The sequence below is a fragment of the Symphalangus syndactylus genome, chromosome 19 (assembly GCF_028878055.3).
Source record: "Symphalangus syndactylus isolate Jambi chromosome 19, NHGRI_mSymSyn1-v2.1_pri, whole genome shotgun sequence".
Lineage (NCBI taxonomy): Eukaryota > Metazoa > Chordata > Mammalia > Primates > Hylobatidae > Symphalangus > Symphalangus syndactylus.
Genome location: NC_072434.2, coordinates 18,572,889 through 18,587,810, shown reverse-complemented (window position 1 = coordinate 18,587,810; position 14,922 = coordinate 18,572,889). Strand labels below are relative to the sequence as shown.

Genomic DNA, 14,922 nt, shown 5'->3' with positions numbered 1-14,922 from the left:
GGGGACTCCCAATAGTACCAACGTCCTAAGAGTTGTGAAGATGAAATGCCATAACCAACGTCAAGCACTCAGAACAGGGCCGGGCACAGCGAGTGCTCAGTAAATTACAGATGACAACTGCTATCACCACCACCACCCCCGACTTCATCTCCAACATCATCAGAGAAAGACACCTGCCCAGCCGCCCAACCTCCAACCCAGTTCCTCTACCCTGCAAGCTGTCAGGCTTCTAAAAGTCCATACACATTTAGGAATGGGAAGAGGCCACAGATATGCCTTTCTTCCTAATCTCTCTCTTATTTTATGGCTTATATGGCGATGCTCACCTGTGCCCATACCCCAGTCTATGCCCTCATTCTGTCTTTAAGTAGAGTTCACAGCCCCTCTGTATCTGGTTTCTCCTTTCTATTTCTGCCATGTGTGGGTAGAGGAGAGACAGGATAACATAATCCTCACCATGTTGCATGGGGGTGAGCTGAGACCCCTGAGGAAAAGATGCTAGGCCAAGACCACATGGTAAGTCAGCAACATACTGACGCCCAGACAACTCAGCTTCTCGTCCTTGAGTGCCTGGTTAGTGAGGACCTCACCTCCACTGAGCTCTCCCACTCTGAGAGTCCCAAACCTACCAGTCACTCACCCTGGGCACGATTCCCTTAACCAGCAGACTGGGGCTGAGTGGCAAGCGGCACGAGCCATTGAGGGCAAAGAACTGCTTCACCTCCTCCAGGCCCATGCGGAGGATTCCCTGGAAAGAAGGGGAGGAGTACAGCAGGGGTGAAATGGAGGGTCCATACAGAGAACCAGACCTCTCCCAGGGGTGGGTTCTCAGTAGTAGTCGGTATGAAAACTACCCCCTGAGAAGTGTGGACACCCTCCAGAAGATCCTTAAGGAGGAGGACCCCCTACACCCTAGCCTGGGACAGTACACTAACAGCAAGACCAAATAGCTCTAGAGGGGAGCAGATGGCAGAACAGCATGAAGCAGGCCACAGTGCACAGAGAGGGCAGGCTGTCTCTCAAGGGGGAAGAGCTATTTAGGCTTCTGCCAAGAAAAGCTAATAATCTGGACGTTGATACAAAATCTCTCAATTTTTAAATGTCATTAACCAGGAACACTGCTGGCTGGTTATAATGCCTTCGTACAAACAGATAAAGGTGTCCTCTCTGGGTAGCATCAGGCCTGAGCCGTGGGTCACAGCATGGTGAACAAAATATGGCTGGATTTCAGCCCTCACTTGCCCCTTCTGGCTGAGTGCTCTTGTGCAGTGAACAACTTACACAACTGTGCTTAGCCTTTAAAACAAACAGCTAAATAAATTTCAATATTTTACAGGACAAACAAACACATCCACGGGCTGTATCCAGCTTGTGGACTGCCCGTTTATGGCCTACAGGTTCCAGAGTCATCTGCTCCCAGCTCCAAAATCAAAAATCATCACGTGGAATCTTGTTGTTCAGGATTCCTAAGAAGAAACTGGCTGCCAAAGCCCTGGATGAGAAATGGGTAGAGGCAGCCTCACCCCACTAACCTGTCTTGCAGATGGGGCTGCCTCCCGGACCTGCTGGGCCAGTTTGGCCAGGGCATTGACAAGCCAGCACTGGCGGTTAAACTCCTCTCTCAGCCCCTTGCCACAGCAGCACAGTAAGGCTGCCAGCAGATACTGGTAGCGGATGCTGAACTGAGAGTCCTTGAGGCCGTCCTTTAACAACCTGCAAGACAGAGGGAGTTGGGAGTCAGGGCACTCCAGGGATCAAAGGCAAGGGTACAGGGGGAGACACAGTCAGGCCCAGCTCCAACTCACTGCAAAACCCACCCCGAACTCGGGTGGGAAAATACACTCTGTATGTATGGCTTATATGGAGATGCTCACCTGTGCCCATACCCCAGTCTGTGCACTCACTCTGACTTTAAGTAGAGTTCACAGCCCCTCTGCATCTTGTTTCGCCTTTCTATTTCTGCCATGTGTGGGTAGAGGAGAGACAGGATAACATAATCCTCACCATGTTACAGGGGAGTGAGCTGAGACCCCTGAGGAAAAGATGCTGGTCCAAGGCCACAGGGTAACTCAGCAACATACTGAAGCCCGGACAACTCAGCTCCTCACCCTTGCGTGCCTAAGAGTGAAATACTCCTACGTGAAAGACACAGGTCTACCTCCCACTTTTCTACATGCAGTTTTACCAGAAGAAGTAGTGAGTCACTCTCAAGTCAGACACAGCTCGTTTCAGGAGGAAGCGCACCAACGGGCTGTCCAGGTAGCACTCATACTTCAGGGCCTGTTTCGGAGAAAGGGAGAAAGAGAATATGAAGCTTCATTAACTGCCTGTAACCTACACCTATTATTATTGCACTGGGATCTCTGGTTTCTAAGGGGCAGAATGCAGACTCACTTGGGATATTGGGGATGGGACCAGCAAAACTGGAGGGAGGGCCAATCCACCCACCTGTACCAGCTGGGGCAGGTAGTCCAGCAGCTCAGCATCTGAGAGTGAGCCAATCCACTGCACAGCCATACGACGCACCTCCTGGTCCGGGAAGCTGCAAAACAGAGCCCAGTGCCCTGACAACCTAGCTGCAGATTGAGAAACAGCTGTGAGCCAAGCACCCTCACACCTGGGCTTCAGAGGCACGGAGAAAGAAAATGCAATGGCCCTAGATTCTGCCACAGTCACTAGAAGAATCCTTAGCACCTTCCCTGGATAGCAACCCTTGGGAATGAGCCTTCTTCATGGTCAGAGTCTACCTTGAGCCATGGGGGAACAACTGGGTAACCACTCTCACTCCTTGGATGATTTAAAGAAAATGAGACAAAGTCCTCAACTCTACTCCAAAGATTTCTCCCTTGACTCCCACTGTGCCAGAAATTCCCACCATTGGAGGGCCCTGATGTGGGTAAAAGCATTATTTTGTCTTGGTAACATCCTTTAATGCAAAATGTACCACGCAAATAACAGAAAATCACAGAATTTTATATAAGCCAATAAACCTTGGCAGAATTAGTTTAGCAGAAATTAACAAAACCATTGGCTCAAAAACTCCTTAAGGCAGATCACATGAATAGGTACATTTTGATTACTGAGAGTGGTGAGAAATAAGCAGGAAATCCTGGGTACCATCTAGAAAAGGCAGCCCTAACAGATCTGAGACTAGAAGGCTTGGGCCCCAAAAGAACCCTTCAAGAGAAAGAGGGAATGGGCAATGGTTAAAATAAAACTAAGTAATAAGGAGTTCAGTTACATAGGTGTATGCATTTGTCAAAACTCAGCCAATGTACAGGTAAACTTTGGGTATTTGCTTATGTATAAATGTTGCCTCAAAAGAAAAAAAAAAAAACAGAGAAAACATCGAGCTCTAGTTAATGATGTGCATGCCAAAGCAGGGAGTTTAGTGGTGTCTGTAATTTACTTCAAAATGTATAAAAAGGCTGGGCATGGTAGCTCACACCTATAATCCCAGCATTTTTGGGAGGCCAAGGAGGGAGCATTGCTTGAACCCAGGAGTTCGAAACCAGCCTGGGCAACATAGTGAGACTTTATCTCTACAAAAAAATTTTAAAAATTAGTCGGGTGTGGTGGTGTGCAGTGTGCACTTGTTGCTCCAGCTACTTGGAGGCTGGGGCAGGAGGAGTGCTTGAGCCCAGGAGGTCGAGGCTGCAGTGAGCCATATGCACGCCACTGCACTCCAGCCTGGGTGACAGAGCAAGACCCTGTCTCAAACAAAAAATAAAATAAAATAAAAAAGCATAAAAAATAAGATGGATAGATGGATGGATACAGGGATGGATAAACGAAATGTATGCAATCCAGCACACAGAGCAAATGCTAACGATAGAATCTAGGTGGTAGGCACATGGGTATTCACTGTACAATTTTCAATTTTGTTGTATGTTTGAAAAATGACAATATAACATTGGGGGGAAAAATGAGAAAGAAAAAGCAAAAAGGAGAAATGGAAAATCCCTGAATATCCACACCCACTTTACCATTTTCCCCAGGACTGGCTCAGATCAGTGATGGGCAGTGTCGTGCCCTGGCTTCTACAAGGACACACGGTCAGAAAAGGCGGATGTTACAACTCACGTGGCATGCAGGAGCCCCAGGGCATCCTGGTGGTTCATGTGGGTCCACTGCTCCAGGAGAGCATAGATGTCAGGCAGGCAAGCCCACTCCCAGCTGGGGGCGCTGGCGAGCACCAGGGGGAGCGAGCTCACCTCGGAGTGGCAGTAATATCGCTTCTCCCACAGGCGCTTCTTGTCAGCATCAGTGAGCCTGGCAGGCACACGGAAAGGAGAAGGTGGTGGGAGGGTAGGGGGCAGTGGGAGAGAACAGCGTCAGCCAGGGGGTGCAGCCCTTAACCTCAAGGGAGTGCTGCACACACTGCAATTCAGTGGTTCCCCAAGCTTTGCTGCATATGACAGCCACTTGAGGGGCTGGGTGAACCCCCTCGCCATGCCTGGGTCACACCTGATACCAGTTAAGTCCAAATGGCTGGGGAAGCCAGGCATCGGTCCATGCCACAGATCACCAGGTGATTCCAATATGAATCAAAGTTCGGGAACCAGAGCCCAAATCCTATCTTTGATCCCAACTCAGGGACATCTTGGACGGAGACTGCATGGGCCAAGGGCACTGAATCTGCTACCCCTCCTGCGGATGCCCTGAGGGCACCACACTCAAGTAGAACCACCAGAGGGCAGTGGTCCCCCAACACCAGGGTCTGGGCTGCTGAGAGGCCTCCTGGGGCCTCCAGGGACCAGCTGTCGGCTTTCAAGGACCTGCAGCTAATTGGGCCTTGCCTGAGATCAGGTGTCTAATGGGAGAAGGGAGCTGAGGGGCTAATGAAGTGTAGTCGGCAGAGTGGGGGAAGGGAGGTCTGTGGTCACTCAGCTACTCCAGCTACTTGGGGTGGACATCAGGGACAGAGATGAGCCCCATCTCTCTCATGCCCCCCCACACACAACACATGCACAGGGCTGCGCAGGAGCCAGAGAGGTAAACAGAGAGCAGGCAGAGGAACCAGGTCCCTCCAGCTCCTCCATTCTATTCTCACCCCTCCTTCTCCAATCCTGTGAAAGCAGCAGCCCCAAGGATGAGATCAGCCTGGACTCGCTTACCCCTGAGAGCTGCCAGCTTGCCTTGACACCTGATCCTTTTTGGAAAGTGACAGGGCCAGAAAAATTCAAAGGCTGTTGGTGTGGAAGGGGCAGGAGGTGAGAGCAAGAGGTGGGGGCAGGGTGGTGAGGCCAGCTGCCCCAGTGGACAGAAGGTAGTAGACAGCACATCTGGGATGTGGGGCAGAGCTCTGGTCCTCCTGGGTAGCTGAGTCTGGACCAAGTCCCTGGGGTGGGGACTTGGGTATTCTCAGATCTAATTTCCTGACCTTGACCTCTCCACTTTTCCTAGTGTCCAGCTGATGGAGAAAGGCCTGGGGGCTGCCTCCACTTCCTGCTGAGGTGGCAACACCCACCCCTTCCCACCTCCACTCCCAAAGCAGGAGGACAGAGACTCAGTGCTGGGAGGTCAGATGAAACATGACAGATTCAGTGGGGGCCCGGGTCTCACCAGTACAAGGACTCCTTCTGCATGATGTCTTTAAGCTTGCGCTGATCTTCTTCCCGGAGGCTGCCAAACTCATAGCGGGGGCTGAACTTGTCTCCAGGGGGGCTGGTGAACTTGATGTCAAAGGCCGAGGTGGGGAAGTCAATCTGGGGGATGAGATCAGGGATGTGAGGAGAGAAAACAGGCAGCGTGTGTGGACTCCCAGCTTCTTTCTCTCACCCCAGCATTCCAGCCTTGTCCCTCCCTCACTTTCCCTCAGGTTCTTCGTAAAATAGCCCAGTTAGACTTGGTGATCTCTAAAGTCCTTTCCAGCTACAACTCTCAGCAAAAAATGAGAGGGAAACACAAAGAGAAAAAGAATGGACATGTGAGGAAGAGGTTCGGTGGAGATGCACCTTGGTGAGGGGTGAGGGGACAAGCCCCAGCCAGAACTCTGAACAGAGGTGTCACCCAGCTGAAACACGGGGTGCATCCAGGCTGAGTCTGGGGAGCCTTCCATGGGTTGCCAGAGGACACTGCTGCCAGAGGGGAGGCAAGACCACACACTGGGAGAAGGCCCTGGGACACTGGGTCCCTACTCTATGCCACCAGATGTTCATCCTACTAAAGTATCAGAGCTGAGTGAGCCAAGTCTCCAAAGGATGTCTACTTTCTTTCATTCAACAAGCTTATTTATTTATTCATTTATTTATTTATTTTGAGACAGAATCTTGCTCTGTCACCCAGGCTGGAGTGCGGGTGTGTGATCTCAGCTCACTGCAACCTCTGCCTCCCGGGTTCAAGTGCTTCTCATGCCTCAGCTTCCTGAGTACCTGGGATTACAGGCAGACACCACCACACCCAGCTAATTTTTGTATTTCTAGTAGAGACAGGGTATCACCATTTTGGCCAGGTTGGTCTCGAACTCCTGACCTCAAGTGATCCCCCCACCTCGGCCTCCCAAAGTGCTAGGATTACAGGTGTGAGCCGCCGCACCCAGCCTTGTTCAACAAATATCTATTGAATCCCAACATGTGCCAGGCATTTTCTAGAGTCTGGGCATAAAGTAGTAAATAAGACAGACAAAAATTAGCCAGGCGTGGTGGTGTGCGCCTGCAGTCTCATCTAGTCGGGAGGCTGAAGTGGGAGGATTTGTGCCTGGGAGGCAGAGGTTGCAGTGAGCCAAGATTGTGCCATTGCATTCCAGCCCGGGTGACAGAGATCCTGTCTCAAAAAAAAAAAAAAAAAAAAAAAAAAAAAAAAAACCTGCCTCAGGGAGCTTTCATTCTATGTCAACATTCATACTCCATACCAAAGTATCTCATAACCACAAGAAAGGGAAGCTGGGAACTGAGAACTACACCTTGGGCATGACCAGCTCCTCCTCTTCTCCCTGGAGAATAGGTCCACCCTGCCAAAGCACTGAGTCACTGGCAGGGGGAAAGGTGTCCCCTCAGGCCCTAAGAGGGCACAGGTCAGGTTTGATCAGACTTAGAAGTATGAAGATTCAATACAAGGGACTCAGAAGCTGAGCTCTGAATGCAGAGGGTCTCAGACCCCATCTTCAGGCTCCACGAAATCAATTTAACCTCCAGGAGATGGGAGATGGATACCCTACAGCTCACCTCACAATCCACATCTAACCATATTCCCTCAGTTGCTTCAGTCACATCATCCTCCCATGCTTGAAGTTCTAGCACTCTCTCCTGCTGTCCCAGCCCAAATCTCCAGGAGAAAAATGTAGAGTTGACTGGAATGGTCTTGCTGGTGAGTGGGAGGGAAGGGCTAAAGCCTCACCTGCAGGATGACACTGTCTGGCTGGTGGAAATTAGGTGCACTCCAACGGGCACTGGGGTTTTCCTGTGTTGCTGGCCATAAACCCAGAAGCTTCCGGCCACAGGTCAGGACCCTAAGAAGGAGGGAGAGTGGGAAGAGCCGCTAAAATGGCTAAGCAGAGAGTATTTCTCCTGCTCCCCCAATCCAAAAATCTGCCTTTTCTGTTTGAAGCCACCATCCAATTCCCCTCTCTCACTCTCCCCATAGACCATAGCCTCTTCCTTCTACCAAGTCCTGTAAAAGCTCACGCCCTCCAAGAGGACTTGTGAGCTAACCACACCCTGGTCTGGATGACTTGGTGGCAGGGATGCCTTCATGAGGTGGGGAGGCTGGGCTAGATGACCTCTAAGGTTCTTCCAATGACAAGACCAGATGATCTATTACCCGAGCATTGCTTTTCCATGTATCCTCAACATGGTCCTGTGCCACCAGAACCGCTCAGTGGCTCTTGGTTACATCAATAGTCCTGGTCACCAGTTCTGTGCTTGGGGATCCTCTGGACTTCACCAGTGAGCCCCACACGGCCAACTCTCCCAAGGTGCACTGGCCAGTGCAGCAGCCAGGCCCCTTTCTCTGTCCCCCTCCTCCCCTTCCAAGGCCAAGAAGCTGTACCCTGGGGCTCACATACTGCCTGAAGTTGAAGAGTGGGGTAGTGACCCAGCCCAGGGCTTCAGGCACCCGCCGCTGCTTGTTGGCCTCCGAGGAGCTCCCCGGTGGGGGGATGGGCAGAGCATAGAGAGTGGCACACAGCAGTGTTTCCCGAGGCAGCCGGTTCACCTGCACTGGGAAGCAGATCCTATGGAGGACAGGAAGTCAAGTTAGGAGGGGCCACTCCTGTGGCTTCAAGCAACAGGTGGCCCAGGAAGTCAGGCTGAGGCTGAGGCTGAGGATACAGCCTCCCTCTCGGGGTTCAGACACACTCCCTGAGGAAGCCCTCCTCCTGCAGAACCAGGAGAGGTCCCAAACTAGGCGAAACCCCCACTGGATGTTCCCAGAAGCACAATGTGGTGTCCTTGGAGCTTTGCAGTAGAGTGAGGCAAACATCCTGATTTTGAGGCTACCCATGGTGCCTGGACAGAACTTGCTTAGCACAGCCACCTCAGAGTTCAGGTGATGACACGTCCCATGTTGTCAGCCTTGCTCCTTTCCTTGTTTTAGAATTTCCGCAGAGCATCCACAAAGCTACTCCTTTTGTCCTCCTTTTCCATTTGACAGTCCCCATCCCTCCCCCACTTCTTGCTGCTGAGAGCCACCAGGAAGAAGCACCATGTTCTCTGCCCTCGGTTCACCCTCCCCCACAGCCCTCTCACTTGTCCTCACAGGATTCCCCTTCACCCAGCCCCAGGGACACACGATAGGTTTTTCTCACCCCCACTCCCAAACAGATTCAAAGCCAAAGGGACAAAGAGGAGGGGTTTCTCCAAGTCCCCCAGTGGTGAGAAAGCCAATGGCAGGGCCAAGAGGACTGAGACACATAAGCCCCACCACTATTCAAGCCCATAAGTTCTCTCCAGGTCTCTCAGTCTGAATCACACCTAGCCACTCCCTCTAAGCTCAGCATAAGGAACTGCTGGGTGGGGTGAAGTACACAGGGGAGGGGAGCTGTGGAAAGGCAGGGAGGACCCACGTTACCTTTCGGGGAAGCTGTCCCTGGGCCAAAGTCCATACTGTCACACCCTCCTGGCCAGCCCAGGGCCCAGCAACTTCTATGCCAGAGGGCACAGAGGCAGGGCAGCCACCCCCAAGGTTAGCTGTTTCATGATAAAGCAGCCTGCCTCCACCGCTGTCCTCCAGAGGAATCTCCACCTAAGTGAGGCACTCCCTCCAGCCCACCACAGACTGGCAGAGCCCTGCTCTGTCCCAGCTGCCTCTACCCTGGGGGCCCACAGCTATAATTAGGGCCCCTCCAGCAGCCAGCAGACATGCCAGGCAAGGGCTTGGCTAGAGGTGACAAAGCACGGCTGCTGAGCCTATTTTGAGAGTTAGCTGATCCCTGGACCGCTACAGTGGGGCAGAGAATCAGCTGACCCCATAGCAAAGGGGAGAGGGAGCTGGTCCTGAGCCCTTTCTTTTCGCCCAAGGAAGAAGCTTCCAGCTTCATGTCTTAAGGAAAAGGGGAGTGAGAAGACTTTATGAGTGAAACCAGAGTGAGCCAAGGCCCTCTTCCCTTCAGTCCTTGGGTATATCTGGTATTCCACAACCTCTCCCACAGACCTTCACCCAGGGCTGGTCAGGATAATCATTACGTTGGCTGTGGCCCTTACCCTTCTCCCTGAGAAACCCCTCTCCTTCCTGCAGCCCATTCAACATCGTATCACACAGGCTGCCTCCTCCAGGAAGGATTCCTGGAATGTGCTGGTTGGCTGTAGTCCTGGTTCCGCCACTCACAATCCTGGGCAACTTAACTCCCATCTCTGTGCCTCAGTTTCTCATCAGGGAAAAGGGGAACATAGCTTCACTTGCATGATGTGTGTGCACACTGTGTACTTTTTGCTATGTGACGCTGTGGTTACTGCACTGGCACTGGCTTATACAGATAGTATTTTCATGCGCACGTATCCCAATGTATCAGCCAGTTTGTCAGTCACTTGGAACAGAGAAACCAAAACCAAGAGGGCTCCCCAGCTAAGAAGCCTGTGCCAAGTACTTTATTTACAGTGTCCTAACTGCTCCTCAAACAATCCTGTAGGGTAGGCCCTATTATCACCACCATTCTAGGTTGAAAGACCTGCCAGAGGCTGCAACTACGGTAGGAAGGAGAGAATGACTGGCCCAAAGCGTGTCCTCAGAACGCTGGCACGCCTTCCCCCAAATGTCCTGGTCTTGACCATGAAGGGCCAAGAAGTCTCATTCGGGGCATCTGGATGGGCAGTGCAAGATAATGCCCTTCACAAGGCTCTAGGCAGGGGACTGGCCCTTTAAAATTCAAGGTAGGGATCTCAGGGAACAAAATGAAACTCATGGGGCAGGCTGGGCTGCCTCTCTACCTCTGATACTGTATGAGAAAAGGATTTAAGCCCAATTTTTTAAAGTCCTCCTGGGCCAGAACACTGTACAGCACCCCATTCTTTTTTTTTTTTTTTTTTTTTGAGACAGGGTCTCGCTCTGTTGCCGAGGCTGGATGCTCACTGCAGCCTTGACCTCCCAGGCTCAAGTGATTCTCCCACCTCAGCCTCCTAAGTAGCTGGGACCGCAGGTGTATGCCACCACACTCGGCTAATTTTTTGTATTTTTTGTAGAGATTGGGTCTCCCTTGTTGCCCAGGCTGGCACCCCTTCTCTTGACAGCAGCAGCAATTGTGACCAAAAAATCCCAAGGGAATGGTGGAACCCGAGGGCCATTTAATGCAGCTATCCTCTGCCCACAAGGAGTTTCTCCTGTCCTGGCAGTTGTTTGCTTAAGGACCTTTAATGCACACCCTGTGTGCTTTTTTTTTTTTTTTTTTTTTTTAAGATAGGGTCTCACTCTGTTGCCCAGGCTACAGTGCAGTGGTGTGATCATGGCTCACTGCAGCCTCTACCTCTCAGGCTCAAGTGACTCTCCCACCTCAGCCTCTTAAGTAGCTAGGATTACAGATGCATGCCACCACATTTAAAATAATTTTTTAGTAGAGATAAGGCCTCTTTGTGTTGCCCAGGCTGGTCTCAAATTCCTGAGCTCAAGTGATCGTCCCGCCTTGGCCTCCCAAAGTGCGGCGACTACAGGTGTGAGCCATCGTGCCCAGCCATATACACCTTTATTGCTCTAAGAATTACCTAAGTGTGAAGGGCATGAGAAAGGGTCCATTTTCCCAGTTGTCCATCTGTAAAAGGACCCACCTCTTCCAGCATCTCCAGATTCTTCATCTACCTAATTTGCATCCTCGGCCTCCCCAGGACCCTCCCTCAGTCTCTTTAATCTGTGCTCCAAATACTTAGCTTGCAGTGCTGCTCTGCAAATGAGGACTCTAATATAGTCAGAGTGGGGAAGCAAAGCTGGGGGCAGCAAACAGGGGATTTTCTGACTGACTGGAAGGAAGGTAGAGCATAGCACAGACGAGGCACAGGGCAGGAAAACCCCTGCAGTGCCCCCATTCAAGCAAGGCACCCTCTCCTCCATTTCCTTCCTGCTTTGCTTGGCTGACGCCTACCTTCCCAACACCAAATTATTGTTTACATGTGGTGATTAATACCACCTTGTGCTTTTGGTTTCATATTTATATTTATAACCCACCTATCTCATCTTGATGCCATAACTGCCTCTGAGTGAAACAAATGTCCCCATTTCTCAGTTTGAGAAAATGAGGCACAGAAAGAATAGAGAGAAAGTAGTATTTGAGACAGAGCTAGAAATAGAGGCTGACTCCTGGGAATCCAAGCTCAATATTCTTTCTTTAGACAACCCTCCCTTCTCTATATATAAAGGGAAAAGCACGGTCTCCTCGCCATAGTTTACAGGAACTGAGGGAAGAAGGAAGAGGATGAGAAGCCCTCCAACTACTTAAACTCTTTAAGGGAGACAAGATCAAAAAATAAAGTATTACTAAAATTAACAACTAACATTTATATGTTTTTTATGGTTTACAAAGAGCCTTTATAGATACTTCTCATTGGATCCTCATGAGAACTTGAGAGGTGGTAATTATACTTGGCTCCTTTAAGAGTCAGAGAAGTGGAGGCCAGGCGCGGCGGCTCGTGCCTGTAATCCCAGCACTTTGGAAGGCCGAGGCGGGCGGATCATGAGGTCAGGAGATAGAGACCATCCTAGCTAACACACGGAAACCCCATCTCTGCTAAAAATACAAAAAATTAGCTGGGCGTGGTGGCGGGCGCCTGTAGTCCCAGCTACTCTGGAGGCTGAAGCAGGAGAATGGCGTGAACCTAGGAGGCGGAGCTTGCAGTGAGCCGAGATCGCACCACTGCACTCCAGCTTGGGCAACAAAGCGAGGCTCCCTCTCAAAAAAAAAAAAAAAAAAAAAAAAAAAAGGAGTCAGGGAAGTGGAGACTCAAGAGGTTGAATGACTTGTCCAGTTAGGGTTAACAAGGAAGACTGGTTTTATCATTTGTCCTGGACTAGTTATCTGGCCCCAGGGATATTTCAGAGGCTGAGCAGGTCTGCAGTGACCTGGGCACTGGAGCCTGGGGGAAGGGCTTACTGCTGGTCCCAGATGATGAGGTGGAAGAGGTACTTGGAGAAGTGAGCTCTTCGGGTCTGCAGGGGGCTGCACAGCTCCTTGCCACCGTGGCTGAGGGAGCAGGAGAGGTAGAAATCTTCATAGCTACAAAAGAAAGGGAGCAGGTCAGGACACCCAGCTCCCAAAACCAATCACCCAAACCTATGCATCCCTCTAAGGCCAAAATCCATTTCCCCTGGTAAAACTCTCAGTCTCTGAGGGCGGTAACACGGGATCTCCGGATAGGACAGCCAAACTGGATGTAAGGAAATGTGCTCAGGCCAAAGCAACTCAATCTGGATTCCTCTGCTCGGTTTTAGGCTCCACGCTGAGCCTTGTGGTTTTTCTTTCTTTAATGGGAACCGGCCACCCAGCCTCTTTATGGAAAGCTCCAGCCCATTGAGTGTCTGTGTGTGCGTGCATGTGTGTGCACGCACGTGCATGCGCAAGTGAGAAGGGTGGGGGAGGAAGACGACATATGCCGACATGAATGCCAACACACGGGGGTCCCTGTGGCTCATGACAGGTGCCTGACAGAAGAGGTCAGAGAAGGCCCCGGTTTCCCAGGCTGCCTCCTTTGTTCTCTGCCAATCGCCCAGAGGAATACATTAAGTGAGGAACAAAGAGAGAAGGGGAAGGGGGTTGGGGAAAGGGGACTGGCAGGGGCGGGGTAGGGCCCAGTGCCTATTCCCTCAGGCCTTGGATGCTGGGGACCCAATAGAGGGTTGAGGATTCTACCAGAAGAACATCCTCCTCCACCCACCCCCGCAGGCCTAGAGAACCCCAGACAAAGGGTCAATCCCACCTCCCCGCCCCCTCCCACTGGCCAGGGAGCTGCACTCTATCTGGGAATCGGCCATCTGTTGCCACGTTTCCTTCCACTGGTCTTGGATCTGGAGGGGGCAGGGATGCAGAGGCAGCCAGCACCAAGAGGGAATAACAGGATCTTCTTCATCTCCTAAGGGACCTCCTCTCTCCTCTAGGATGTTCCCAGCCCAAGTCCTCCTCAGGCACTTGGCTCATCCCCGCAGCCCCATTGCACCACAATGTCACACAATGCCACACATCCTAAGACTTAGGACAGTGGTATTACATGCAGATAGGAAAAAGCCCTGGTGGAGGTCAAACTCAGCTTGCTCCCTAGTGGCTACTCAGCCCTGGGCTCACCTGGTAGCCCAGATGATGGGGATGCGGTGGGTGGCATAGACAGTGAAGGCCAGGGACCCAGCGAAATGGCAGGCCTCCTGGACCAGGTCATGCTTGCGGCTCCCGGGCACTGCCGTCTGGAAGTCTGCGTTGAATGTGTTGCAGTACAGCTCCACCAGGTCCAAGATGGCAGCGGTCAGGGCTTCCACAACCTTCTCTGGAAAGGGAAGAGGTCAGAAGGGAAAGTCATGAGGCCTCCACAAGCCCTACCTTGTTGCCATGGCACTGGCTAGAATGGGATGGCCTAAGACAGTGGTCCCCAAATGCTAGTCAGTCTCTAATAGCTGTGACAAAGTTCACCCATCTGCTGTGAAATGAGAAAAAAGCAGAAGCGTGTCATGAGCTTTTCATAAAATGACAGTTATACAATGTTAAACATAATCCTTATTTTACGTATTGCTACTTAGCATTAAAATGTCCTTTCTTTTAGGAAACAATGTTAATAATTATTGTCAGTTGCTTCAAAAAAGCAAAGGTCAAAAAAGTTTGGCCAAGTAAAAGGCTGCCAATTCTCTCTTGGTCCCCCAAATACTTTGGGGGACATTTTACTGGTCTATGAAATCCAAAAGACTGGGAATCACCATAAGAACCCCAGGGATGCCAAAACAAAAAACAAAACCAAAACAAAGGAATCCCAGGGATATAGGTCAGTCTTAGGGCAAAGTTCAGCTTGAAGGACACAACAGGGGAATCCTAGAAAAATCGTAGGGAAAATTCTTTCTCATCCTCTCCCAAGGCCCACTCTAAATCGGAAAGGTAACGAGTGTGAGCTGTTGGGAGAATAATCACAATCTACCCAAGTGGGAGGCTTCCCATCTGGATCACAGGGCTAGTGCTGCCCCACCACCCCACTCCCACACTTCTACCCCCTCATCACCATCTCCCAGGGACACCAGGAGGAATGACTAGGAAAAATAATGAGAAAACACTTTGTGGAAAGAAATGTGCTCTCCAGCTGTGTCCACACCTCATATAGGAACACACACACACACACACACACACACACACACACCCCAGCCGAACTCCGACACATAAATCAAGGGGGCCAGGCAGAAAAAGGAATCTGGGCAGAGACTGCAGTTTTCAGCAGCCCGACTGGATGAAGATGGAGAGCAGTTCCCTTACCTCGGTTTTCCCTCACAGCCAAGACACTGGGATCCTGTTGGGAAAAAGAAGAGGGAGGGGAG

General features: G+C 51.2%; 1 protein-coding gene across 5 annotated transcripts in view; it reads right to left on the bottom strand.

Moving 5' to 3' along the window:
* Nucleotides 1–14,922, bottom strand: part of PIK3C2B (phosphatidylinositol-4-phosphate 3-kinase catalytic subunit type 2 beta) — a 72,048-nt gene that overhangs the window by 19,235 nt on the left and 37,891 nt on the right. For 4 of the 5 annotated variants that reach the window (XM_063613219.1, XM_055234242.2, XM_063613220.1 and 1 more), the window contains 11 exons: nt 14,861–14,894; nt 13,697–13,892; nt 12,512–12,634; nt 8,006–8,173; nt 7,339–7,450; nt 5,566–5,708; nt 4,084–4,272; nt 2,449–2,542; nt 2,186–2,280; nt 1,533–1,713; nt 641–748 (listed from right to left, as the gene is read on the bottom strand). In XM_063613219.1, coding sequence (XP_063469289.1) covers nt 641–748; nt 1,533–1,713; nt 2,186–2,280; nt 2,449–2,542; nt 4,084–4,272; nt 5,566–5,708; nt 7,339–7,450; nt 8,006–8,173; nt 12,512–12,634; nt 13,697–13,892; nt 14,861–14,894 — 1,443 coding nt within the window. The remainder of the gene's footprint in view (nt 1–640; nt 749–1,532; nt 1,714–2,185; nt 2,281–2,448; nt 2,543–4,083; nt 4,273–5,565; nt 5,709–7,338; nt 7,451–8,005; nt 8,174–12,511; nt 12,635–13,696; nt 13,893–14,860; nt 14,895–14,922) is intronic. The other variant, XM_055234244.2, reaches the window with a different exon arrangement.